At 53.4% G+C, this 25,432-nt stretch overlaps 1 protein-coding gene across 2 annotated transcripts in view; it reads left to right on the plus strand.

Moving 5' to 3' along the window:
* FAM188B (family with sequence similarity 188, member B) overlaps nucleotides 1-25,432 on the plus strand; it is a 97,470-nt gene that overhangs the window by 62,152 nt on the left and 9,886 nt on the right. For both annotated transcript variants that reach the window (XM_004676827.2, XM_012720971.1), the window contains 5 exons: nucleotides 1,004-1,067; nucleotides 1,973-2,038; nucleotides 6,875-6,942; nucleotides 18,641-18,704; nucleotides 21,526-21,687. In XM_004676827.2, coding sequence (XP_004676884.1) covers nucleotides 1,004-1,067; nucleotides 1,973-2,038; nucleotides 6,875-6,942; nucleotides 18,641-18,704; nucleotides 21,526-21,687 — 424 coding nt within the window. The remainder of the gene's footprint in view (nucleotides 1-1,003; nucleotides 1,068-1,972; nucleotides 2,039-6,874; nucleotides 6,943-18,640; nucleotides 18,705-21,525; nucleotides 21,688-25,432) is intronic.

Genomic DNA, 25,432 nt, shown 5'->3' on the forward strand with positions numbered 1-25,432 from the left:
TTAGTAAAGGGGCTGCCTTTTGGGATCAGGAGCCCCACTTGGGTGGAGCCGGTAGTCACTACAGCACAGTCCTTAGCAGAGGGAACCTCAGAGGCTGTTGCTTATTGCCTGAGTGATCTTGGGCATTTGACTCAACCTTGCTGTTCTTCATCTGTTTATTCATCTAAAAGGAGTTTGATAATGGTCAGTAGGTGGATTGTGACAATAAAACGTGTTAATGCAAATAGATGCTACATAATAAATAACGTTACCAGCCTGTTTAAATCCTTTGAATGATGAGTAATAATGAATGCAGGATTCTTAAGATACTGTCTGGCACATACTCAGTAGCCCGTGAGTGGCAGGTACCTTGATCGTTGTGATTATTCCTATTGAGTGCTTGTCTCTGGTTCCCGCAACTTAACTAACCTTAGGCCTTATGACCTGCATGGCGGCTCTGACTGCAGATGAAGCAAAAATTCAATTTTGCTCTGTTGCCAATACTGGGAAACAGAAGCCTGGAGAGAAGCAGTGCCTGGCCCAAGGTCTCCAGCAGGCCAATGGCACAGTGTGCCCCCAACCCAAGCCCTGCTTCTAGCCTCGGCCTTGTCGGGCTGTGCACACAGGTTACTGTGTAAACAGATGCTGGCAGGACCTGGTGGGGAGACTCAGAGAGGCCAGAGGCCAGAGTTCCTCTCCTCCCTGACAATGAAGAGCAGGTCAGCATTTCTTAGTCGGTTGTTGCGAGAGGCACTTTCTGCTGCCAGGACCTGGGTTTGGTCACCCCAAGTTCTCCTGCTGCCTCTTTCCCCGTTACTTTTTTTTCTCCCTACTAGTGAGTTCTCTGGACTCATCTGTCGGGCGAGTTCACGCAGGGAAAAAGGGAGAAACCCTTGGCTCCATTCTTTCTTCTGGGGCCTTCTTTTTATTTGTCCTCATTTAACGGCACATGTGGTTTTGCCCTGGCTCGGGGGCATGTCTTCTGTCCATGCGGAGGACTCATGCATCTCCTTTTCCTTTTTAGGGCTTCGGGAACGCAGCAGTTCAGTCCAACAGGGAAATACAAAGCAGATGGAGTCTTAGAAACAGTACGGCTTTCTGGAAAATTATCACGCAGCCTTTGGCTTTGTTTGGGGACGGTCTCCTTTCATATAAGTAAATCCTTCCCCAGCCGGGGCTGTGCCGGCACTCCCTGCAGCCCGGGCTTGTGGAATCCTGTGCCCGGAATGGGGGTGGGGGCAGAGGTGGGGGGCTCTGGGGGTGGGCCCTTGCTAGACTAGCTTTAAGACCCAAGGTTGACGCATGTCCCATCATGACGTCAGGCTCTGGCTGACCACAGCCTTCTCTATGCCCCCCTCTGGGTGTCTAGCATCCCCTCTGGGGCTGGTTATAAGAGGGGGAGTAGGGGGCAGAGTGCGCCAAGGGAGAGGAAATTGGAAGGTGGAAAAGAGCTTTGTCAGGGTGGAGGTCCAGTCATAAATCAGGCCTAAGACAACATGACTTAGTTTCTTACTTTGTCGATGTTTTCTCTGAAACATTTTTACTCTGATCTGCCTGTGAAAGGAAAGGAGACGCCTCACCCCTGTTCACCGGTTCTGAATCCAGCAGGCAGTGTTCTGGGTTCAGTGGTGTCCCATCAAAATTGCTTGTCTCTGCCCCACCTCAGATGTTTCCTCAGATGCCCATGACTACCCTTCAGCGGGGGCAGCCCTGCCTGCCGGTCGTTTGCCAGACTCCTTTGCATGAGGCCTGTGATGTCTCAAATCCTGGTGGATCTAGAGGGAGGCCCAGGCCCTCAGCAGGGCACACTTCTTCCTGAGACCCCAGCTCGGCCCTTCTGGCCGTTTCATTGCACGCAGGTGTGGGGGTGCTTCCCTCCCTTGCTCTATGGACCCCGCTTCCTGACTGCAGGGACACTCCCAGGTGCTGTCCAGGACAGAGCAGCGTCCACATGGGTTTGGGTAGCTCACCCTGTGATTTTGTGTCTTCTCAGCTCATACTCCACAATTTGACCTGCTACGAGGATCTGGTGACTTTTCTTCAACAGAGCGTCCACCAGGTATGGCCAGTGGATTGTTCTGTGGGATGCGATCCGTTAAGCCTCTGCTTTCTTTGCGAAAGTAACGCCAATGAGCGGAAACAGCCTGCCCTCATCTCCACCCTGAGACGGGAAGGAGCTGGTGCTGGCTCTGGTGTGTGGCTGAGGGCAGGGGAATGATTTCAGTTGGAGAAGCATGGACCTTGGGGGTAGGGGATCCATTGCTCCCACTGCATCCTTGAGGACTGCTCATCCTTCACGGTACAGGGAGCCGCCACAGCAGAGGCTGCAGGAAACAGAGCTGGGGGTGGAGCAGGGTCAAGCAGGAGGGTGAAAACTATTAGACTGTGCTTTCTCTCTGTTCTGAGGGAAGCAGCTATGCTGGAAGAAAATAACCTTTGCCTGGCGCCCCCTGGGAAGGGGCCGGGAATGAGGGTAGGAGGTCTGGGCACTGTGGATAGAGACCTTCTCGGGACAGGGGGTTGTTTGACATCCCAGGAGACAGGCTGGGCCAGGCAGGCCCTTTGATGCATCCAGTCTGCTGACAGAGAACAATGCACCCACTCCTGGCTGAGAGATGGGGTACAGGACAACCAGGGCTGAGAGCAGCACCGTCAAGGGGGATTCAGAGTAGGACTGTGGCTTGGCAGAGGAGTACTGAATGCTCCAGGGATAAAGAAGACGGTCTCTGGAGCTGCAGGAAAATTTCCTGGGCCTCCTCTTTGCCCTTCCATCACCCTTCTGGGCCAGGCTCCAGGAGGATGCTGGGAGTAGTGAGCCTGGAGCGCGGGAGAAAACTCAGTGAACACCCCTACTGTCAGAATCTCCTCCCTGGCTCAACACCCCAAAGATGCCCAGAGTCTGCGAATAGCCTGGAAGTGTCCTGGCCCTGATAACACAGATGCCCCTTGGGTAGATAAACAGGGCCTACTCTGAGTTTGCAGGGTGTGTGGTCACTGAAGTGCTGAACCCCCTAAATTCTCTATCCCAGCACTCTGGCCTGAGGACCAATTCAGTCCAGAGCCAGGCAGGCTGCCGAGCCTAGAAAGCTCTTTTTGCACCGGCTGTTCTTTTGGTGTGTGGGGAGTTATGTGGGACGGTTTCTCGGTGGAAGGGGCTGGTCTAGTTTCTGGGTGTCCTTGGCTGTCTGTCACTTGCTTGCTTTCCCTGGCTGCCTCTCTGGTTCTTCACAGGAATAGCCCAGAGTTCTGTCTGCCCACACAGGGCGCTCACCACCTGGCCCCATGCTGCCAATTGGATCCTGGAGTTCAGGGGCTGCTTCTGGATTATTCCTTGGTCACACGTGGCCTCAAGAAAGCTATTGGGCCTCAGCTGCCTCATCTGGAAAATTGGAAATGGTGCAGTTAGCAAATAACATGCAGCTTTATGGTCTAATTGTAATTCTTCAAGAAGAGAATTAAATGTCTAGATAAAGTCCCAGCTAAACAGATAAGCAGAGAGGAAGCCTGCTATTAAATTTACCCAACACATTATGAGGATTCAGCCCTGTCTCTGAATCCTGAGCTCAGCCTGAGCTGGGCAAGGTTTGACAAGGGAGGTTGGGACTGAGGGCCCATGTGTCAACCTTTTCTGGTAGCAGAGCACAGAGCCAACAAGGTCAGAAGAGGGAATTGCTTTTAGGGGGCAAAGGAGGGCCTTGAGTGATTGACCAAACAACCCAAGATTCACTCCCCACTGCTGGCCCCTCACCAAGGTCTTCACTGCTTTGTCTATAAGATGGGGTTTTTCCCCTTCCTTGGTCTGCACCCCCAAGTCTTCAGTGAAACCTCAGTAAGACAGTGACTTTATGAAAGAGGTCCAGAGAGTTGGGCCCGAGCTAGGGGAGGGAGCTGCAGCCTATCCACCACGCTTTTGGCCTCCAGCAATCCCTCTCCTGGCCCAGCTTCATCCCTCAGTACAAGCAGTCGATATCTGGCCCGCCTCAGTCTGGAAGGCAGTGTTTCCCTTGTTTAATTTATGTTTTTGCTGGAAGCCACTGAGCTGCCTCAGCACTGCCCTTACCAAATTCATTTTTCATGGCCTGGGCCTACGAGGGGTTCCTTGTGCCAGATGTGGAAATGAATGTTTAACCATCCCTGCCCAAAATAAATAGCCTTCTTGCTGTGTTTTCATTACTGTTCACCCTCTGGGCAAGATGTCTGGGCCATCACTGACCGCCCCCACTCTTCCTCAAGCTAGGGGATGCCCCCGCCCCTACTTCTGATTGGAGCTCCTAGGTGGGCTCAGGTCTCTCCAGAGCCTGAGCAGCACAAGAGAACAGGTCCTTCTTTCCGTATGGTCCCTGACATTTCTCAGGACCCTAAGGGGGCTTTCTGACCCAGTGTGCTCCAGTGTTCCTCTCAATGCAGCCACCTTGCCTGTGACAGCCTAAATCTTGGCCACTTGAATTTAATGAGATAATAGCAATACGTTCTTTTTCTTTCAAACAAAAAGGAATATTGATGCCCTTCCTGGTCAATGTTGTTCCCACAAGGGCAAAAACACGCCCCCAGGCAGGGACTCTTTCCCCTCCCCAGCAGCCTCCCTTAGACAGTCCGCTGGGACTGGCACATCAAGGTTCCCCTTGAGGGTTTTCCAAGGAGTAGGAAACACGTTGGTCTAAGCAGGAATAGTAGTTGTCCACGTTCACATGGAGAGTTAGGATTTACAATGACCTCATGTTCCTTGCCACACTGCAGTCCTGTAAGTGCACAGGAAGGCAGGCATGCCCTCGTGGCCTGCCCAAGACCGAGTGCAAGTCCAGGGCAGAATGGGCCCTTCTCCAGAGGGGAAACAGCCTGAGGACACATTGTGATTTCTGTCAGGTGGCGTCCAAGTCTGTAGCAGAGCTGGGACAAGGCTGCTCACCTCCAGTCCTAAGCCTCCTGTGCAAAGATTAACCAGCGTTACGCTCTGCGATTGTCAGAGCGACTTCACAGGCTTGGTCTCATAGAGTATTTGCTGCAACACCAGTAAATATGCAAGGTATTCGGTGTCCTCATTTTACAAATGGGAAAACTGAAGACAACAGAAGGGCAGTGGCTGACCCGAGATCACAGCATTATGAGATTGATCTAAGATCGTTGTTACACATTCATGCCATTTTTACCGCCCCAAACGGACTTGAAATTTTTTATGAAAAAATGATTCCTTAACCCCTCTGTTCTTCGACTTCCTTGCCTCTAAAAATGTGGATGACCAAGTCCTGAGGGCTTCTCTGTGTCCCAGACGCAGTGACCCTGCCGTACTGCCCCGGTCTTTGCATGAACGTCCCTCTGGCTGAGGACAGCACTGTCCCTTGGGTCCAGACACCACTTCCTCCAAAGCTTTCCTTGACATTCCCCTCTTCCCTAAATCCTACTACATTGCATTGAAGGCCCTTCCTGTGTGTTTCCAGAGGACCTGGTATTTTCTCTCAGGACGGGCCCCTCCCCTGCCCTTCTCAAGTTACTTCTAATTCTTTCTGCCCCCAGTTACTTCCTATGAAGGCAAATCCATGTCCATCTTGTTCACAGTATGGTAAGGAACAGCCTCTTGGTCAGAAATTTCACTCCCTAATTTTAAGACTGGCTAATTGAATCACTGGCTGAAAACAAAGGCTGTATCTTGAGGAAAAGATCATTTTATCCGCATCTTGAGCTGAAATAGTTGCCACTGTTGAGCACCGTATTTGGCTTTGAGGCTTCCTGGCAGCCAAGGCAAAAATGGACATGAGAAATTATATAGTTCTCATTGTTCTAAGAAAATAAGCGCCCCCCCCCCCAGTCTTAAGAACAAAAAGAAACTGATCACATGTCAGGAACACTGGCTGTGGTAGTAGGAACTGTCTTCAACAAGAGTTCACGAGAAATGGTATCTTCCCCAAAGTATGATAAGTTCTATAAATTCTTCACACTGATTTTTCAATCGGGGCAGGGGATGGAGGATTCTGGAGGAGAGGATGGGCTGTGGCTTCTGGGTCACAGGAAAATGTAGAACCAGCTTTGTACTAGTTAACACAGGTGCTGAGCCCTGTTCTAAGTGCTTCATAAGGGTTATTTCAATCTTTATAACTACCGATAAGGGTAGGACCTTTTATTTTACCACCCTTGTTTCAAAGGTGAGACGACGAGGACAGAAAAATTAAGAAATATCCCTGATATCAGGTACTTCGGAGTGGCAGAGCCAGGCTCCAGGCTCTGGGCTCCAGGCTTTGGGCCCCCAACTTGCCTAGGGAATAGGGAAAGACCAGTAAGGCTCTTGTCTTGGGTGCTACATTCAAGGGGTGTCAGAAAACTAGTAGTCAGCATAACTAAAATTGTAATGCAATACTGAAAAAAAAATTAATCCAGAAATCCATGATGAAGAAGATGTGAAAATGTCTTTTACTTTTTTTTTTTTAATGATTTATTTATTGATGCATACAAAACTAGGGTACAGGCCAGAAGTGCAGGGGTGGTGAGAGGACTCACCAGAGAGAGAGTGGGGAGCAGAACAGGCTGACTGGTGAAGAACACTGCTGAGGGGAGCAGCGGGCGGGTCAGGAGAGGTCTGCCATGCAATGTGGGTCACCTCCAGGGCGGGGATCGAACTCATGAGGAAGTGGCTTTAGCTTCTTAGTGCAGTGCTTTAACCCGCTGCGCCACCAGGGAGGGCCCTGAAAATGTCTTTTAAAGACAGAATTTACCTAGGACTTGCACAGCTCCCTTCCTTCCCCCCTTTCAGACCTTAATTCCTCTCAGGGCAGCTCTCTGCTGCTCAGCGCAGCACAGCACTTTACAGTAAGAAACTGGAGTCAGATGGTGAGGCTGCCCCCTGGGGTGTGGTCCTGAGATGAGGGGAAGGAGGAGGTGCTCATTTCCTCTCTCCTCTCCCCAGTTCGAAGTGGGTCCCTATGGCTGTATCCTGCTCACTCTGTCTGCCATCCTGTCCAGGTCCACGGAACTGTGAGTATCTTCTTTCTCCCTCGACTTCTGGCCCACACTGGTGTGTCTTGTCCATTGCTGCCTCCCCAGAGCCTCGGACAAGTGGGGGGTACTTGGGATGGATGAGGGGACAGTTGGCAGTAGAGGACTGAGGGCAGGTACATCCTGTGTACACACAGGATGTTCAGTGCTGCCTTCTCCCTGGTCTCCCCCTGCATGCTGGGGAGTTTGGGAAAGGTCTGAGACAGCCCCCTCAGAGAGCTTATAGTTCCACTGGGGACTACATATGAACACACCCATGTGGGCTCCCCCGGACAAGTGTGGGGTTGACAATTGAGGCTGAGAAGTGGGAGATGACTCAGGGGAGGGGAATCTCACCGTAGGCCAGGGCAGTCAAAAAGGGTTATGTTGAGGGCAGGCCCCCAAGGAGGTGAGTGGCTGTGTGTCTGAGGGCCTTGGGAGATGGTGGGGGCTGGGTCCCTGGTCCTGCATTCTTATCAGCTTGGCCTCTGGGCTGCCTGAGAGCTGGCGTTCTCTCATCATACTCATTCCTTAGGAGTTTTCTAGGCCTCTTATTCATATTTGTCACCTAGACATTAGGTCACCAGGGAAGGTAGCAGATTAGTAGCACATTAATACTTATATCAAGTATAATGGATTGCTCCATTCACGATCAAGCAGAGAGCAGACCCTGGGGACATGGAGACCTAGAGGGAATCAACTTTCCCCTTGCTTGGTATGAGGGGAGATTTGGATGAGTCTAAGCCAGAAGATGGGAGGGAGGGAGGTGCAGTGGGGTGGGGGCCGGAAGTGGGGGCCGGAAAGAATAGGCATGTGGTCCCAGGCTGGGAGCCCCTGGCTGGGGGAGGGTATGCTGCATCACCTGTGGGCTCTGGGGCTGGGAGGGGGGCAGCAGGGACCCTGAGACCCGGCGTCACTGCCTGCTGCTGCTTGCTGCTGCTACCTGGTTGCATGCGTGTGTACACAGCATTTTCTTCTAATCCCGCTGAAATGATATGATTTATTTATTCCTGACCCAGGTTCACCTGGGTAGAGCGCACAAGCCATGACACCTTCTCCCCAGAGTTGGGTGTGTAGTCCTCAGCTTGACAGGGTCAGGTGGGGACCCCAAATGTATGGATGAGACCCTTCAGCTCACTGAGGGGAAGCTGATCTCTCAGAAGGGCCAGGCCTGATAATATCTGGCTGTGTGATCCTCCCAGCCTCAATTTCCCCATCTGTACAAGGGTCTCTCTATTCTATAGAGGGGTCCCACTCTATACTCTGTGTCTAGGGTGCCTCTACTCTCGTGCTTACAGGGACAGTTCCTGCAACCCCTCTGAGAGCCAAGGAGAGAGTTGCTGTTTACATGTGTTTCCCCAAGCGTGGTCTGGCAGCCCTGGGCCTAGACCCTAAGTCCAGGCCACTCTTCTTGTTGTCCAGAGCTGAAGGACTGGGACTGCATCTGCTCCCACCTCCCCTCCCCTCGCCCCATTCAAACGAGCCAGGTAGGGGTCAGTCCCTGCCTAGGCCATGGCACCTGTCAGCCATCTGTGTGGGGGAAGGCTACCCTGCTGGACCCACCAGCCTCCTGCTATGGGTCTCATGTCAACCGTCCTGTCAGCCCCCGCCTCCCACCCCGTGTGCCCACGTACACGAACAGATATGTGTCATCTGACTGGAGTCACCTCCTCCCCCTTGTTCCCAGGGCAGGGGAGAGTGTAAATGAGAATGGTCTTCCCCAGCCTTCTTGGAACCTGGAGGCTGATGATGCCTCGGACTGCCTGGCCCCCCTCTTTCCAGGAGGACCAGTACAGAGACCCGCATTGGCCTGGGGCCAGCAGGACGGTGGTTAGCTTTTGTCTCGCTCCAGTGGCCTTTCTTGCCCATCTGACAAGAAGACACATAGACAGTTTCTTTCTCCTTAGCCGCGAAAGAGAGTAACACACATCTTTTAGGTTCCTAGAGCCAGGTCATCTGCTTTCCGGTCTGTACACAGAGCCCGTTTCTCCCACCCAGCCCTGTTAGGCAGCACGCTGACTCCTCTCTCCATCTCTGTGCTTCCGAGGAAGAAGCAAGGCTCGGGAAGTCAGTGACTTGCCCAGGTTTTACAGCATGACCAGGCCACCTGGCCCGAGCGGGGCTCGGGGCTCTTAGGATCTGCTGATTAAGGACCTGAGTTTGGAGCCATAGCAGACACAAGCCTTGAAGAATGACTTGCTCTGCTGCTTCTTGTGTCCTGTTCTATCCATGCTGTCTCTCTAGGACTGGTGACTTGTGGGGGTGACCATTTTCCACCTCAGTCGATGTGGCCATGGGCATGTCAGTGTGTGGGGGTTCTGGTCCTGGGCAGGCCCTTCCTGAGCCGCTGGGGGCTCCCTGAGTGCTGTGTGCTGTAGCTGTGGGTGGAAGAGGACAGGAGACGGGGTGGGAGAAGCCACCCAGAGGTATCCTGGAAAAGGACTTAACGCCCTCTTCTCTTTCTTGTTCAAGTTCGAGAATACTCTCAGTTACCCTGTCTGGTCTGAGGGCTTCAGGTGGGGAACAGGGCATGGCCTGTGCCACCTTGCTCCCAGTCTGGCCATTCTCGGTTGGCTGCTGGCCAGAGACTTGAGCATGAGAGCAGAGCTCACGTATCCTCCCCTTGCCGTGGTCAAGGAGAGGCCTTTTTCAGGGAGACTTCCTGAAAGGGGTGGCAGCTGAGAGGAGGAAGACAAGCTGACAGCACGATGGGAATAGCCTTTCGTGATGCTCCCCAGATCCTGTGAGAGTCACGCTGAAATCATTTAAAATAACACGTTAGCATTCCTGGCATTTCCGAGGGCTCCTCTGAAGAAGTTGTTCTCCCGCCTGCGCCCGCGGAAGAGGTGCTCCTGGAACGTCCACTCCCCCTCACATGCCTGTCACGTTGCACTTCAGTGGCGCTCCCCACTGCTCCAGCGCCCCGATCTCTTTTTTCGGGAGGGGTGCCAGGCCCAGCTCCAGGTTTGCTGTGGTTCATCGGGCAGTGATAACGGGACTGTGAGAACCCACCTCATCCCTCCTGAGCTGGGGTTAGCAACTTGCAAAGGCCTTTCCTTATGAACACTTGGACTCGGGGCCAAACATCAATGCACAGGCACCATCTGACAGACTGAGCACAGAGGACCCTGCCCAGGAAAGCCCGTGGGGATGAGTCACACTGGAGCATCCTGCCGACAGGCTGCGGCGCGCAATGTAGCTTTGGGACCCCAGGCTCCCCGACAGGCTGTGTGGCGGAGCCAACCTGCGTGCCTTAGCTTCTTGATCTCTCCTTTCACAGCAAAACAACACCTGAGCTTTCCCCATATAAACCACACCCTAAATATCCTTATACGGGTGCAACAGAACTGCTTTGACCAGAGTTTCGGGGGCCTCAGGGATGGAGACCCCAGCCTGCCCCACCCATCTCCCAGTCCCTCTTGGAGAGGCCCCAGCTCTGCAAACATAGCTTAAAAACAGTAGGACAAGATGACTTTAGGGGGCTTTACTATTCTGGGGTTCCGATTCAGCTTTCCTGAGCCAGTTGATGATGCTTTGGGGAGACCTGTTGCTGTTCTGGGCAGTTGAAATGTATCTTGGTAGCCCAAAGAGACAGCAAAGTCTCTCATACTAGAGAGGTGTGTGTGTCGGAGAGAGAGAGGCAGAGAGAAACACCTCTTCCTCCTAGCAAGTCCTTCCCGGCTGATCCCTGAGCCTCAGGGGCAGGCCTCCCTCCAAAGTCAATAGCTCTTGTCCATCAGCTGTTCCCAACCCTGGGCAGAGCTGGGGCTGAGGGCATGATGGGCAGGCGCAAACCTGGTGGAGTGCAGCCCCATGGCTGCCTGGCCACTTCACCCTCAGCGGCTGAAAGAACAGTAGCGATGCTGGCCTTGGAGGTTTTGTTTACCCCAGACTGAGTGCAAAGCCTTGTGAACGTTTTATTTTTTTCCACTTGATTTCAAGCCATCTATTTTCTTTCCTCAGATCTCGAGTTGCTTACAGTAAATCTCATACTGGCCGTCACGCTCTCCTAGTTCCGTTGCTTTCCAAACCACAGAGCTCAGAACTTTCCTTCGAGCCCTCACAAGAATACTTAGGGTCCTGCAGCCAGGCCAGCTCCAAGTCAAGTCCATGTATCACAGCAGCATGCGGGTGCTCTAGCCCCTTGGGGAGTCAGCGTGGACTGGAGCCTGGCCCAGGGGAGGGCTTGGATGATGCCTGAGGGAGGATGTAGGCCTGGACTCTGGGGCGAGACGGCTTGTGAAGGAAGTCTTTCAGGCAGTCAGCACAGTGGCACCTTCAGCTGCCAAAGGCAACCTGAAAGGTCCAAAGTAGGGGGTGCTTTGTCATTTGCTGAAGTGAATTTTGAACAGCACAAGCCAGGCACTGAGGGCAAGGGTATGGCTCGGGGGCAACAGCCGCGTGGGGTGACCTTGTTGCTTTCTCTAATGCTCCAAGAGCAACAGCAATGACATAACTTTTTTTTTTTTCTGAGTGAAAATAGCCCTGAAGTGAAAGGTCATACCTAATTCTCCTCCAAGGCAGAAAGGCAAGCTATTCGTTCATAGCAAAAGTCCTGGGCTGTAGGAGTGGCTGAGGCTGGGAACCCAGGCATGAGTTTGGGCCTTGGTGTCTCTCCTGGTGCCTCTCGACTCTTCATTTCTCTGTCTCAGCCGTGTTCCCAGGAGACCCCTAGGTGGGGAGGGGTTCCTTTCTCCAGCATCCTATTAGGTACCTGGCCCCTTTCTGGATGCCACAAAGGGGCAAACTTGGTGCCACACCCACCAAGAGGTGTGTGAAGGGGCCGCCCCTGAAGGTGGTCAGCACCCACAGAGCCCGCCACACTGACAGAGAAAGGCTCTGCCTGGAGTCAAGGGCAGGAGGACAGAGATGGGACCGCTGGGCCGGAGCCGGGCCTTGGTGGAGGCCTCACGGCTTCCTTCCAGAAATGAAGAAAAACCATGCCAAAGCCTCCATCTCTGGGAGAACGCACAGAACAGAGACCACCGCAGGGGAGCCGGCGGGCTTGTGGCACGTGGATTCAAGCAGGGGGCTGTTCATGTCGTAAGTCCCAGTTCTGCGTCCCAGATAGCTCTCTCCTAAGGGACAGGATTTGCGTGGGCTTTGTCCTCCACCCTCCTTTGCACCCTCTAAACTCTTCCAGTCCAGGGTAACAAATGAAGCATTTAGTCTCTCCCTCGGGTCTCTCACATACACTGTGAGAGGTGGGGCGGCGTGGGTCAGGTTCCTTCCTGCCTGACTTGCTGAGAACCTTCTATCATACCTGGGCAACAGGAGGAATTTCCTCAGTGAGCCCCAGGCCAACGTTCACCTTAGGTGGAGGCCATGCTAGTGGGTACTTACAGCGAATGTCTAAAGAGACCAGGATGAGGGATGAGAGACAGACTCCAAGGACTGTCCAGTATCTCTGCCACTGGAAATAGCAGATGCCCTTTAGAACTCTCTAGGGGCCTCTGAGGGGCCCCTTTTCAGATCCTTTTGCCGGGAGCCTGTGACTCCTGTGTTTTCCCTGAGGTGACCAGAGCTCTGTCCTGCAGCTCAGCTTGGCTGTCTCTGGAGGTCCCATGAAGCCCCCTCACTCTGTGTGAGGCCCAACTTCAGCCAGAGGTGGAGGGAAAGAGGATTCTCACTGCTTTCTGGGTTTGGAGGGTTTCCATCGACTTGAGAGGGAGGCCCACAGACCTGGAACCAGTACCCCATTTTTCAGATGGAAGGACTAAGGCTCTGAGAAGTTATGGGCAGTTTGATGGAACAGCTGCCATACCATGGCTCCTGTCTCTCAGTCTAAGACTCTGCCCACACTGGCCTCCCCGGGCTGGGGGAAGGGTGGCCAGTGGTGGCATGTGGCTGTGTTCTGCCAACTTAGAAGGAGAAGCAAAAATCAAGGACACCCCCCCCATCACCAAGTAAACCCACACTAAAGTGGGTGCCTGTCTGCCCACTTCACTCTCCATTTAACTACAGTTGGCTCGCTCTGGCCCCAGAGCCATGGTTTGGCTGCTGAAAGGCCAAGGCACGGCCAGTGAGTGCCAGCAGGTTGTGGCTGTGGGACACTGAGCCTGAGGGCTGGCTGGGGCCCACAGAGGGAGCTCAAGCTCAGGTCACAGACCCTGGAGTGTCTGCTACCCCCCAGTGCACCTGGCACCCCAGTCCACTTAGCCTCTAAGTCCACACATGGGTTGGGAGCCCAGATGAAGGGAACAGGGGCTGGTTGGAGGGGGCCACAACTAACCTCATAGAAGAATCTTCCATTCCAGGATCCTCAGCTCGGGTGGTCTGCTTGCTTCTGCCTGCCTCTTCGGGTCCAGCTTCTGGGGGCTGTCCCACCAGAGCCTTCTTGCAGCTTCTCTCGGCATGGTTATGAGCAAGTGTGTCCCTGTAGGGTTCAGAGCCCAGTTCTGGGCAGCTGGAGGCCAGATGGACACAACATAACCCAGGGGCAGCTACTGTGCCTGGTGGGGCAAAAAAGACACGTGGAGAACAGATGTGGGTGCTCTTCGAAAGAAGATGTCATGGGAGAGTAGGGCACAGCTGTACTTGGAACAAGGGAGGTGTATTTTGTGGAGGGATAATTTAGCAGGCCCTTGAGAGATAGGTGAGGATGGTTTTGGCAGGCAGCAAGAACTAGTAGGCAGAAGCTGGTGGTGGGGCTTTTCAGGGAACAATTGTACAGGGTCTGGTGGGGAAGGAGACAGAAGGCAGCTGGGGAAGCCTCCTCCATCCAGGGAGTATCCTCTCTCTCCATCCACACACCTTACCCTGCCTCCTGGGCCTGCTTCTGGAGTCTTCCTTTGCAGCCCTTTGCTTTGAGAATGGAAATAACAGCCCTACCCACCAACCTGTCTGCAGTTCATAAGCCCTCTTTGTGGCCTCGGCCTTTGTGGCCACAGCTCTTTGAGGTGGCCACTACTATATCAACAGTGGGGGTGATGCACCCAAAGCTCAGAGACAGAAGCCAGTTGCCGAAGGTCACAGAGTGCAGGTGGCATCAGGGCCTGGCACCCAGGTGCTTGGACTCATTGTCGACTCCCTCTCAGCCCTCCTGGGAAATCAGTCAATATCTCCCCAGTCCAAACCCTTTTCAAATATTCATGGTTACATTTCGACCTCTCAGAGGCTGTCGTTTATTCTGGGCTCTTGGCGGTGACACGAATGGTTGAGGTGGCAGGAATCGTGACCTCTCAGTGATTGTTTTTTTTTTAAATTTTATTATTGTTGTTATCGTAGGAAAAAGGAAGTGACATTTACCGAATGCCAAATGCTTTATATAGTTCATCTCATTCAGTTCTCACAGCAGTCTGTACCAGAAGGAGGTGTCGGCATACCCATGTTGCAGGTGGGGAAACTGAGGCACAGAGCGGGGCCACTCTGGGAGCAGCAGCATCTGGATTTGAATCCAGGCAGGACTCCCTGACTTCAGCTCCCCAGTTCTTTTGGATGCCGGGGGTGGCAGGAGGGAAAGGGAGAAACTGGCCCAGTGGTATGTTCCGGCTGGTGCCCTCAAGGGCAGTTGGAAGGGAGGTGGCTGGCAGGTCCTCCCAGGTTAACTCCTGCCTGCTTAGGCTTGGCGGTTTAACTCTCACAGTCATGGACCAACACATTCGTTCACATTCCAGAAGCTCCCCCAGAGACCCCTTGCTCCAGTTCTCTGGCATTATAAATGAGGTCATGGGCTGAGAGAAATTTCTGGCAAGGACTTGCCTGAAGCAAAGGGCTGTGGCCGTAGCCCGGAACCCTGACTCTAGGCCACTTGGACACATTTTTCGTCTTATTCAGAAACTTCTTTACAACATGCCCAGATTCACATGCTTAGACAACATGTTGGGTAGATTTTAGGGTGAAGAGACCAACTATGTTCCGGTCACAAGGGTGGGGACCAGGAGTGGGACCTCAGGGCTCCTGGAGCTGCCTGGCGCTGACCACCCAGGCTGCCTGTCACCTGTTTCAGGCCATCACAGACATTGTGACATTGGTTCTGGGGTCCAACTCATGACCTGCTGAGTGTGGGACCACAAGACCACATGCCCCTTCTCCTGTCTGGGCCTCAGTTTCCCTATCAGTAAAGCAGCAGTTCTTGTCCTCGTGCTTTTATGAGGCTGTGGAGAGGAGTGTGTGTGGGTCTGAGACCTCTGTGAGTCTGTTCAGTGACAGAATCTGTGCCTTGAGGTGTGTGACGGAGGGCGGACTGGAGGGAGGCAGCCAACATTCCTCCCAGCTTTGGGCACTGAAGCTGGCTGATGCTTTTCACTTGCCGTGTTCTCTCTCTGGGCATTTTCCTGTCAGCAACATGCTGAACCCTTAGGGCTCCGTAAGCCTGCTGTCCACTTTGTCCTGTTTCTTGGTTCTCGGAGTCTCTGGGAGCTTTTGATGGGGGCAGAGTTGGGAAGCAGTCCTTGGCTGACATCAGTGCCAGCGCTGTCTGGTCCCCACCTCTGTCAGTGGGTGCGCTGGATACTGCCAAGGCCTGGTCATCACTTAGAAGCCACTGCTCCAGGTTCTAGCCCTATGTTCCCAGAATGCTGAGGAGGGGGCAACAGCTCAGTCAGGGCCACACCCTTCCTCCTCGCAACTTTCCATGCCCTGGGCAAGTCCATCCGGCTCCTCCACTCTGTGCTGCTTGGAATCTGAAATCCAGGTGAGCCCCTATTTCCTAGAGGGGTTGTTAGTGCAGGATACCTTCAGGGACATGTGTAGCCAGGCAGGCCCAGGCACCATCACCCAGCCTGGGGGCACTTCCTCAGGCAATGCGACATTATCCCGGGGTCCAGGCGTGGGCAGCCTCCAGGAAGGCTTTGGAAGGGACCGCCTTGCCCATAGGCTGGACCGGTCTTTAGTCCCGGAGAAGAACCTGTCACATCCTGCAGCTCAGAGCCCAGAAGTGCTGGGACCTTAGTGCTCAGGCAGCTTCTCCTGTTCCCTGGTGGTATGACTTTGGAGACCTAGCTGCTCTGCATGTTAGGGCTCACCTGAAGAGAGGACTCTGAACCTGAAGAGACGTTGGAGGCCACTCGTCCTACGTCACAAAGGCTGTGGTAACAAAGTACCAGAGTCCAGCGGTTTACACTACACAGCTCTATTGTCTTATGGATCTGGAGCCTGGCAGTCCAAGATCAAGGTGTCGGCAGGACTCCTTGGTTTGTTCTCCGCCTCGCTCCTTGGCTTGCAGACAACAGCCTTCTCACTGTGCCCTGGCTGGGCTGTCCGCTGTGTGAATGCATCACTGGTGCTCCTCCCTGCCCGCAAATTTCCTCCTCTTAAAAGAATACCCGTCAGTCTGGGTGAGGGTCTACCCTAAAATCTGCCTTGTTTAGCTTGGTCACCCCTTGAAGACTATCTCCAAATGTAAACACATTCAAAAGCACTAAGACGTAGGGCTGCAGCAGGCTGCAGCATATGAATTCTTCAGGCTCTTCTCTGATTTCTTGTGGGGGTGGGGGGTGGAGGTGCAATTTTGCCCATAGTAACACTCACAAAGGCAGGTCCCTCTTGTTATAAAAGGGGAGTATGAGGCCCAGAAGGGAGGGGTGTGCGGTCACTCAGCAAGCCCAGGCCTAAACTAGGGCCTGGCTATGGCCCTGCTGCATGAGCTACCTTCTCTCGGGGCAGAGCGGAGACTGTTGTTCCTTTGCTCAAGGGCTGCTGACACTCAGCTCTCTGGGGAATTTCCCTAGAGGGAGGTCTGGGCATCTAGATTTGCCAAAGTTGTAAATCTCTTAAGCCATAAGCTGCTCCTTGGCGTCTCCCGAATGGCCTAATGTGAAATACAGATGTTCCTCCCTTTCAAGATTCGAGCTCACTTCTGAATTTCCCATCGTGTTTGCACCTAAGGATGCAATTACCATTTCCTCCCATTGTCCTTTCTGCCTGTCCCTCTGCTCTCAGCTGACGCAGGCTCTCAAACCCGCTGGGTGAACACGAGGCTGTGCGTTTATGAAGATCAGACTGCTTCTGAAAGCTTCGGGCTGGCGCGCGGCCAGCGATGCTTATCAGTGCACCAGGGCTCCTTTGAGGTTATTTTCTTCTCTTCAGAAGATGGCTGTATATGCCGCCGAGAGTGTTTCCATCAATTCTTCTGCCTGAGCTGGTGCCAGCCCAGGGCTGCCCTCGGCCGTTCGTCCCTCGAGCCGGCTCCTTCCCAGGCCCTTTGGGCCATGTGGGGTGGGCCAGCCTCCAAGGCCCTTCCTAAAGACCCCAACGTCTCTGTGGTTCTCGGCTGCGCCCCCTGCACGGTGCCAACCCAGCCTGCCTTGTCGTGCGGGCCGCAAACCATCCCTGTCCGTCGACGCCTGTTGAAAACCACAAGAAAGCTTTGTTCCTGCAGAGGTCACGGAGCTTGAGTTTCTGAGTATCCTTTGGGAAGGGCACAGGGGACGTGTGTTAGGTTTGTGGATTTACGGCACATCTTAGATGTAAAAGCATAAAATTGAGACCAGGTTTCCTCTTCTCTCCCACGAAGAGGAAAAACAAAGGTCGTGATTGCTGAGTCCGTCCTACCTCTGGGCTGTCTTTGGCAATGAAGAAGACAGACCACACTGGGGCAAGGCTAGCTGGGCAAGGCTGGGGGCAGGGGCAGCTCCCTGGCTTCTCATCGCACCCCTGGTGTTGCATCTCCCCACATCTGTGAAGTCTAGTGGTTCTTCCTTCCCCAGGGGCTGGGGGCAGGAGACGGGAGCAGATCGCGGAGGGCTGGGGCTGGGGGTGGGGGGGCGGAAATCTTCACCCTCTGAATGTGTCCCTCGATGGCAACTCCTTTCCTGTTTACTCCTTCTTGACTCCTTAACAACACTCCTGAGGGAGTTACTTTAGGACAGAGAAGGGGCATCATGCCCTGATGGCTTCCTAGGTGGTAGGAGGGTCTTGAGATTCAGGGTTTCGCTTGTGCTTTGCCTCTCGGTGTTGATCTCCCATGTGGCAGGGCTAATCTGAATTGCTCTGGTCGCCAACAGCGTAGTCCTAGAAATCCATTTCTTTTGTTCTGAGGGACTTCTTTGGGCCCAAGGGCATTTTTTTTTTTTTTACACTGTGGCTTTTGGGGAACCCCATTCCAAGGGTCCGCTCCAGTAAGTTAGGGCAGGGGAGAGCATGGCCTCTGAGATGACTGCCATGCCCCCTTTCTGCCCTGTTTCTCCCAAGGGCCAGCCCACTGGGCAAGCCAGGCCTCCTCTGAACCTGGGTTTTCTCTCAAGCTAAGAAGAGAGCCTGTTCTTTGTTTAGGTGGTGCCTATTATTTTAGGGTTCGTGGAGCCATCTGAGACCATTCCTCTCATGTCACAGACTGGCGAGCTGGGATGTGGAGGTGGCAGGGAGAGGGCGACGGAGGCGAGCCAGTCCCCAGCATTAGTTAGCAAGAGTTGGCATGGCGTGGAGGATGTTAGATTCTAAGCCCAGGGACCTACCTGTTGTGTCACTCTCCCTTTATCATCATCTGGGTGTCAGCAAAGGACCCCGTGAAGCCGAGTGGAGGCTGTTGCCCGGGGTAGAGTGAGCAGAACTCAAGGAGCCCTGGGCGCCAGGCCCTTCTGGGCAGGATCTCCTTCCAGGAAGGGCACAGGACGTACAACTCTAAGGTTCCCACTGAATTTGGAATTCTGTGCCTCAGCCTGGACCCCAGGGGAGTCCCCGGTCACCCAGCAAAGTTTGCCTAAATGGCCCCCGTCAGGCAGAGCTGTGCTCACGCTGCTGCTTCTGTGTTTTCCAGTGTCCGCCAGGACTTCGATGTGCCCACCAACCACCTGATTGGAGCCCACGGATACTGCACGCAGGTCAGGGGTGCAGTGGATGCTTTTGCTCCCTCTTTCTTTCTCTCTTGGACCCTGCCAGCATTCTCTGGGCATCTTTCTGTGCCACTTCTGTTGGGCTTCACCATGATGGAGACCCAGAAAGAGAACTGTTTAGCTGTTTCTGGAGAATTTGCTGTGTCCAATCTGCATGTGCTTGGTGCGGCAGAGATGCAAATGACAGCCCACCCGGGTGTTGCCCAGCCCAGCGCCCTGGGCACCAGGGGTGGGAGGGTGGGTCCAGCCGGTAGTGTCACTTATGTTTGCGCAGGACTTTATCTGTGTAGCCCTTCCCTCTGCCTCTTCACAAGTGGGTCCTCAAGGAACCTCATGGGGCAGGGTTCACTCTTAGTGCAATGGCTTTTCACTGATCCTCTGATAACCTGGTGATATCAGGGCAGGGTTCTGTTCAAGAGCCGCTTGGTACATGCCAAGACTGGGAGCCAAACCCTATGCCTGCTGTCTGCCTTTCTCTACTTCTCCTGCAGTGACCAGCTGGTCACCGTTTAATCTGACCCTCAGCACAGCCCGGGGCAGCCTCCTAGCACAGTCAGACTGGACAGAGCTGCTCAGTCTGCTGGGCCCAGCTGAGGCTCCATTTATCCCAGGGGTCCTGCCTGCCTTATGCCAGCCCTGAAAACACACCTGGCCACCATGCAGCGGCCAGCTCAGGGGTTATAGTTTGTGCAGGCACCCGAGGGATTGTGGGGGTGGCTTTCTTGGGGAAGGCCTCATGCTGAGATGCTACCTGGGTGCTTCAACTCTGCTCTAGACACCTGTTTCTGTTTGTCTGTTTGCTTGTTTTGTGGGAGTGTCCCCTTGGGCAGGTATAGAATGCTGCAACCCAGGGGTTGGCTGTTAAACCGGGTGCAGAAGATGCCAGATCCGAATCTGGAACTGGATTCAGGGCTGTATTTGCCACTTCATTTGGAAATGAGCTGAGGTTATTTTCTTCCCGCCCCGAGCCTCAGTTTCCCCATTTGTACTAGGCTGGTGCTTCTCAAACACTGGTGTGCACAGGTGTCCCCTGAGACTCTTTTTTCAGAGCAGGATCAGAGTCAGTGGGCTGGGTTATTCAGAATTGCTTACAGGCTCCCCAGGAAGGCAATGCCACTGTCCACAGACCACTCCTTGGGTGACAAGGGGTTGGATGGCCACTAAACTTTGCCAGTGTTGTTTATGTTCAGGGGCAAGAAACGGCTTGTTGCCGCTTTCCCCCATTTATTGAAGGCTTCCTGCTTTGAAGGAAGACACAGCCCAGATGGGGAACAGAAGCCTTCGCCTCCCCCCGCCAACCCCACTTAAAAACTTGAAGCCTGTCTAGAAAAGGCCAAGGCTGCCCTTGCAGCCATTGCCCCTGGGGTGCAGTAGCTCTCAGCAGTCATTTCCTCCAAGTTCTATTCTCATTTCCTCTGCAAGGACACAATGAGTCGATATCTCCCTCCAATGAGGGGGTCCCTCTGTGGCCATCAGAGGAGGCCTCTTTTACTGTCACTGGGGCAGGGGTGTTGGTGTTGACGGAGGGATATATTAACCCTGGGCCTGGCTCTCACATCTCAGGGGAAAACTCTTTGATGAACTCTGCCCTCCAGAGGAAGGGCTGAGGAAAGGACTGCTATGGCCATGCTACGTGCCTGGGGGCAGATTCCTGCCTGCTGACCTCACACACAGCCTTCAGAAGGTGGCTTAGAGAGACAGCCAGCCTGCCTAAGCCCTAAGGCCAGGCTTGCTCAAATCCTTCCTTAGTGGTAATCTTGATAGAAGGTGCCCTTCAACTTGAATATTTGTCTAACCAGGTGGTACTCCTGGGTAGGGAAGCCAGAGAATGTGGGTAAAGTGTAGTCTGTGGCTGGGGCAAGTCCTTTCCCTCAGTTTCCCCCCTAAGAGAAAGTTGTTACCTTGATGCCTCAAATAAGGAAGGACCCTGGCAGCCATCCCGATGCAGGAGGCCCCAGCTGAAGGAGAACTCCCGAGAAGCTCCATGTGTCCTGACTGAGGGACTGGCAGGCTTGACCTGCCTTGTGGCTGGCACAAGTCACACCTCCAGTGAAGGCAGAGACAGCTAGGACCCAGCCATGGTCTACCTGCCTCTTCTGCTGTCTTCTACTCTCCCTTCCCGCTTCAAGACCCACCACCAGTGGTGAAGTCTGAATCAGGCCGAGAGTTGGGTTATCGGTCTTATACCACTGTCAGTTTCCTGGTGTTGATAATGTGCCCTGGGTCTAAGATGTTATCATTGGGGGAAGCTGGGTGAAGGGTACACAGGAACTCTCTGTACTATTTATACAACTTCTTTGGAGTCTAAAGTTATTTCAAAAATAGAAGTTTATTTAAAAAATGTACCCTCTTTCAAGACCCACCCAGACGTTACTGTTCCACAAAGTGTTTCTGACTCAGACCTGTGGGTCCATGTTCATCTGGACCTGAAGTGCTTGGTGCACGTTTCTCTAGCCCCAGTCACATCCTACACTGTGTTTTGCCTGACCCTCCACTCTGACCTCGATGCCCAAGTTCAGGAGCCCTTTTTTCCATCCACAGATCCTCCCCCCACCCCCACCTCCACCCCTACACCCCTGTGCACAGCGGGAGCTTGGTCACTGCTGGGGGAGTAAGACTGATGAGTGTGATCGGAAGAGCTGGCAGCTTTCCCCAGGTGGCTTGTGGGAACACTGAAGTCACAATCCTCTCTGATTTTGGTCTCTCTCCTTGCTTTCCTTCCTTTGTTTCTTGTTCCCAATCTCCCTTCCACCCCTTTAGTAGCTCATTCAGAGACTCGACAAGCCTTTCCCCTTTCTCTCATCAACAGGAACTTGTCAATCTGCTCCTAACCGGGAGAGCCGTGTCCAATGTTTTCAATGACGTGGTTGAGCTCGATTCTGGGAACGGGAACATCACGCTCCTCAAAGGCATCTCGGCACGCAGCGACATCGGCTTCTTGTCTCTCTTTGAGCACTACAACGTGTGCCAGGTACCCGGAGTGTAGCTCTCCCAAGTCAGGAGCCATCAGGTGGGGGGGCACATAATTCACACCCAAAGTCAGCTGATCCTGTGTGATGCTGTGCTCTGGGAAAGACAGTCTAAAAGCAACTTCTAGGGACTTATGAGGTGATTTGGTGTGAGCATGGCTGTCACTGTGGAGTGTGCTTGCATGCATGCGCATGTATGTGTGTGTTGGAGGTGGGTAGGTTTCTCCAGGGTCAGTGGCTCTGAGGGCTTAAGCTTTGTTTTGGATTTCTAGGGCTGCCACCACAAAGTACCACAAACCGGGAGGTGTAAAGCAATAGAAATGTGTGGTCTCATAGTTCCGAAGCAGAAGTTTGTATGACCGCAAAGTCAAGGTGTCCGTGAGAATGTCACCCTCTGAAAGCTACTGGGAGAATCCTTCCCCGTCTGCACTAGCTTTGGGCGTTTCCTGGAAGTCCTTCGCATCCCTTGGCCTGTAGCTCTAGCACTCCAGTCTCTGCCTCTGTCTCTGTGTGGCCATCCTGTCCCTGTGTGCCTTGTCCTTCTGGCATGAGTCAGGCTGGGTTAAGGGCCCACTTTCTCCACTAACCTCATTTTAACTAATATATCTGCAATAATCCTGCTTTCCAATAACAACCCATTCTGAGGTACTGGGAGCCAGGCCTTCAATGCAGGGTACACAATTCAACCCTAACAGGCTTCCCTCAGTCTGTCAATACATCGGTCCCTTCACCTTCTCGCTCCCTGCAGCCAAGGTCTCAGAAAGGCCAGGAACCCCAGGCGAAGTGGGGCAGATGGGTGACTCTCTGGGCAGCACTTGTCTCAGCTGCTGCTGAATTCCACTGGGCTCCAGTTACCCTGTCTCCGGGCACACATTGTGCCATGGGTTTTATATGAGACAGGGTGTCCCAAGGTGTAGTTGTTTATATGGCGGCCACACCTCAGAGGAGATGGATGGCTCTGAGGGTATGAACGAGACCTCACTTACAGTGGAGCCTCAGAACTAGGGCTGCAAAGCCCTGACCCAGGGGATGCTCAGAGTATGCTGGGCACGGGGATTTGCAGGGCAGGTGGATACTGGCACTTTAAAGCAGGACTCAATTCCCCCACGGCCTTTTGGGGGTACATGCTCGGTGTGCTGTCCTGGCACTAGGGGGCCATGTGGCGTGGTCCCATCCCCAGATCCCCTCTCTGGGTAACCCTCCCCCCCCAACCCCAGATCTGTAGGTTTCAAAGACTTGGAGGGAAAAGCATAGCAGTGACTTTTGCCAGGTGTGCTAGTGTCAGGGGGAGCCTAGGAATGTGGCCCTATGACCTGTGAAAGAACCAGGGCCCCAGAATGTCAGACCCCGGGTGGGCCTTGGGAGCATTCAGCCTGAAATTCCGCTGGCTCACAGAGGTAACCTTGGCTGTGCTCATGGAATCCGCAGGCTTGCCACGTGTCTTGGTTTCATTCTTGTGTCATGGGCGTTGGTGAAAAAGTACACTATTTTACTTTGGTGTGTTGTGGAGGCCTGATGGGAATAGCAGTTGGGGGTCATCCTTCCCTTGGAATAAAGTAAGGACTGAAGAAATTCTGGCCCCTTCGATGATGAGAATCCTTGAACCCACACACCCCCTCGCCTGCTCTGCTTTTCCATCCATATCTTGGCTTACATTTTGCTTTCTGAGGGGAAGCCCTCCCTGACCTCATCCTTCTTTCTAAACACTGGGGCTTCTTCCCGTTGTCCCTTAGCCCCCCTCTACCACACAGTCTTTCCTCAGAGGCCTCTCGGCTTCAAGTATCACATTTCATTGCTTTTGTAGTACAGACTTGCTCCCTATTTAAACATTTCTGAAATCATCGTGCATTACTACAGTCTGCATGTCAGTCTTACAGTGCCAGCTTTTTTCTTTTCTTTTTTTCTTGCAGTGATACAAAAAAGTGGCCAGTCTGATGGCATTCTAGATTGCGCAAAGTGCAGTGCAAATGCATCTTGGTTCTCTCTGTCTTGCCCGTCTATACAGTAAACCCCGTGAGGACAAGACTGTTCGTGTATCCTTCCCTGCTATGGCCTCGGGCCTGGGACCAAAGTGTAACTTATGTGGAGTGAACATTAGCCTTAGCAACGACAGATTGGAACTCGGCCTGTAATCAAATGCTGATCCTTTTCAATTAGACCTTCTCATCTGGCAGTCCGGGGCCCAGTTTGGGGCATTCACCCCTGCCCAGAAGATGTAAGATCTCCATTTATAAGTAATCTCTAATTGTACTGCACGATTGCCCACCAGGAAAAACTCAGAATGTGCAGGAGGAAATGCGCCCCCACCCTCCCTCCATGCCCCAGGCCTTTGGACAGCTACCCATAAATCCAGAGGAAACAAATTTCATTTGGAAAATGTGCCCCACTTAGAAGGGGGCTTTTGAATGACAAAGCTCATTTGTAAACTCTCTGGGCAGCGTTTTTTGCCCTTAATCTTTTGACCGTTGTATAAATGGCAAACTGCCCTTTTGTCCCTCTGCTGGAAAATTCAGGGTGACTGATTATGCAGATGCCTGCTGCGGGCTCTTTTTCCTGCGGTGAATGAGCAAGGAATCGCCAGTCTTTCAGGCTCCTTGTTCAAGGCGATGCCCTTACCAGAAAAGCCTCTTTTGAGCCTGGAACGGAAGCCAAGTTTGCAGCGGGGTTTAGTCCAGCCACGTGCTGTCTAATTCCCTACATCCCACCGAGTAGTGAGCTCTGCAGTCAAGTTTTAATGTCACCTGGGAGAGGGGTGAGGACCCAACCAGCTTGGTGGGGGCAGAGGTGAGGCCCTTGGACAAGGAGAAAATGATGATGACATTGTAAACAGCACCCTCCTACCCGCTGGGCCAATCTTCACCACAGATTTGCTTCCAGCCTGCCTGAACACAACCCCTCAGTCCGAGATACCCCTTGTTCATGGTCAGCTCCCATCAGCTCCGTGGCACCTGAGGAAGACTGCCCAGCCACTCTTCTGTGACTGGCCCTTCTCCCCACTGGAAAAATAATTCCCATTCTTTCCTTAATCCACATGCTGTGCTGTAAATACCTGAGCAGGCAAACATCTCCCTGGGGCTGATGAGGATTAGCCTGGAGCCAGCCTGGCCTGCAACACAGAAAGAGCCAAGTGAGCCTGGATTGGGGGGGGGGGGTGAAGGTGGGGGGCGAGAGTGAGTCACAGGTGACAGGCAGAGAGGGAATAAAGGACAGGCCAGGGGAGGGGCAGAGCCACCAGGTGCCGAGTTGGCCCCCCGAGGCCCAGTCATGCCTCTCCCCTGTGCAGGCAGAAACGCGGCAACGCCGGTCCTCACCGAGCGCCCCTCTTCCCCTGAATGTCCTCTGCTGGGAACTGTCCAAGAGAGCCCCTCATTAGAAGGAAATCCCAACTCTTTTTGCTCCTCCTTTTTCCCTTTTCCACTTGCCCTGCTAATCCCTGCATGTCTCTGGCATTTGTTCCTGGTATCTCCCTCTCTTCTCTTGTTAACTCCAAGTTCCCGCCTGATCTCAAGGTGAAGTCTTAGTTCAAATTCAAGTTCCACAAGTCCACTCACAAGGCAACCTTCACCTGTCACGTGTTAGCTTACATTAGACCCCTTGCTCTAGGTACGAAGCTCTAGTCCAGCATGTAGGCAACAGACTGAGGCGCGCTGGTGGCAGTGAGTAGGTACCTGGCACCTAGAACCAGCCCCCTCCCCCGAGCTAGAAGGGAAGGAGGTGGGCGTTGGGCTCCCTGGTTGTGTGACTTGG

This window comes from Condylura cristata, unplaced genomic scaffold (assembly GCF_000260355.1).
Source record: "Condylura cristata isolate star-nosed mole 26May11 unplaced genomic scaffold, ConCri1.0 scaffold00005, whole genome shotgun sequence".
NCBI classification, from domain to species: Eukaryota; Metazoa; Chordata; class Mammalia; order Eulipotyphla; family Talpidae; genus Condylura; species Condylura cristata.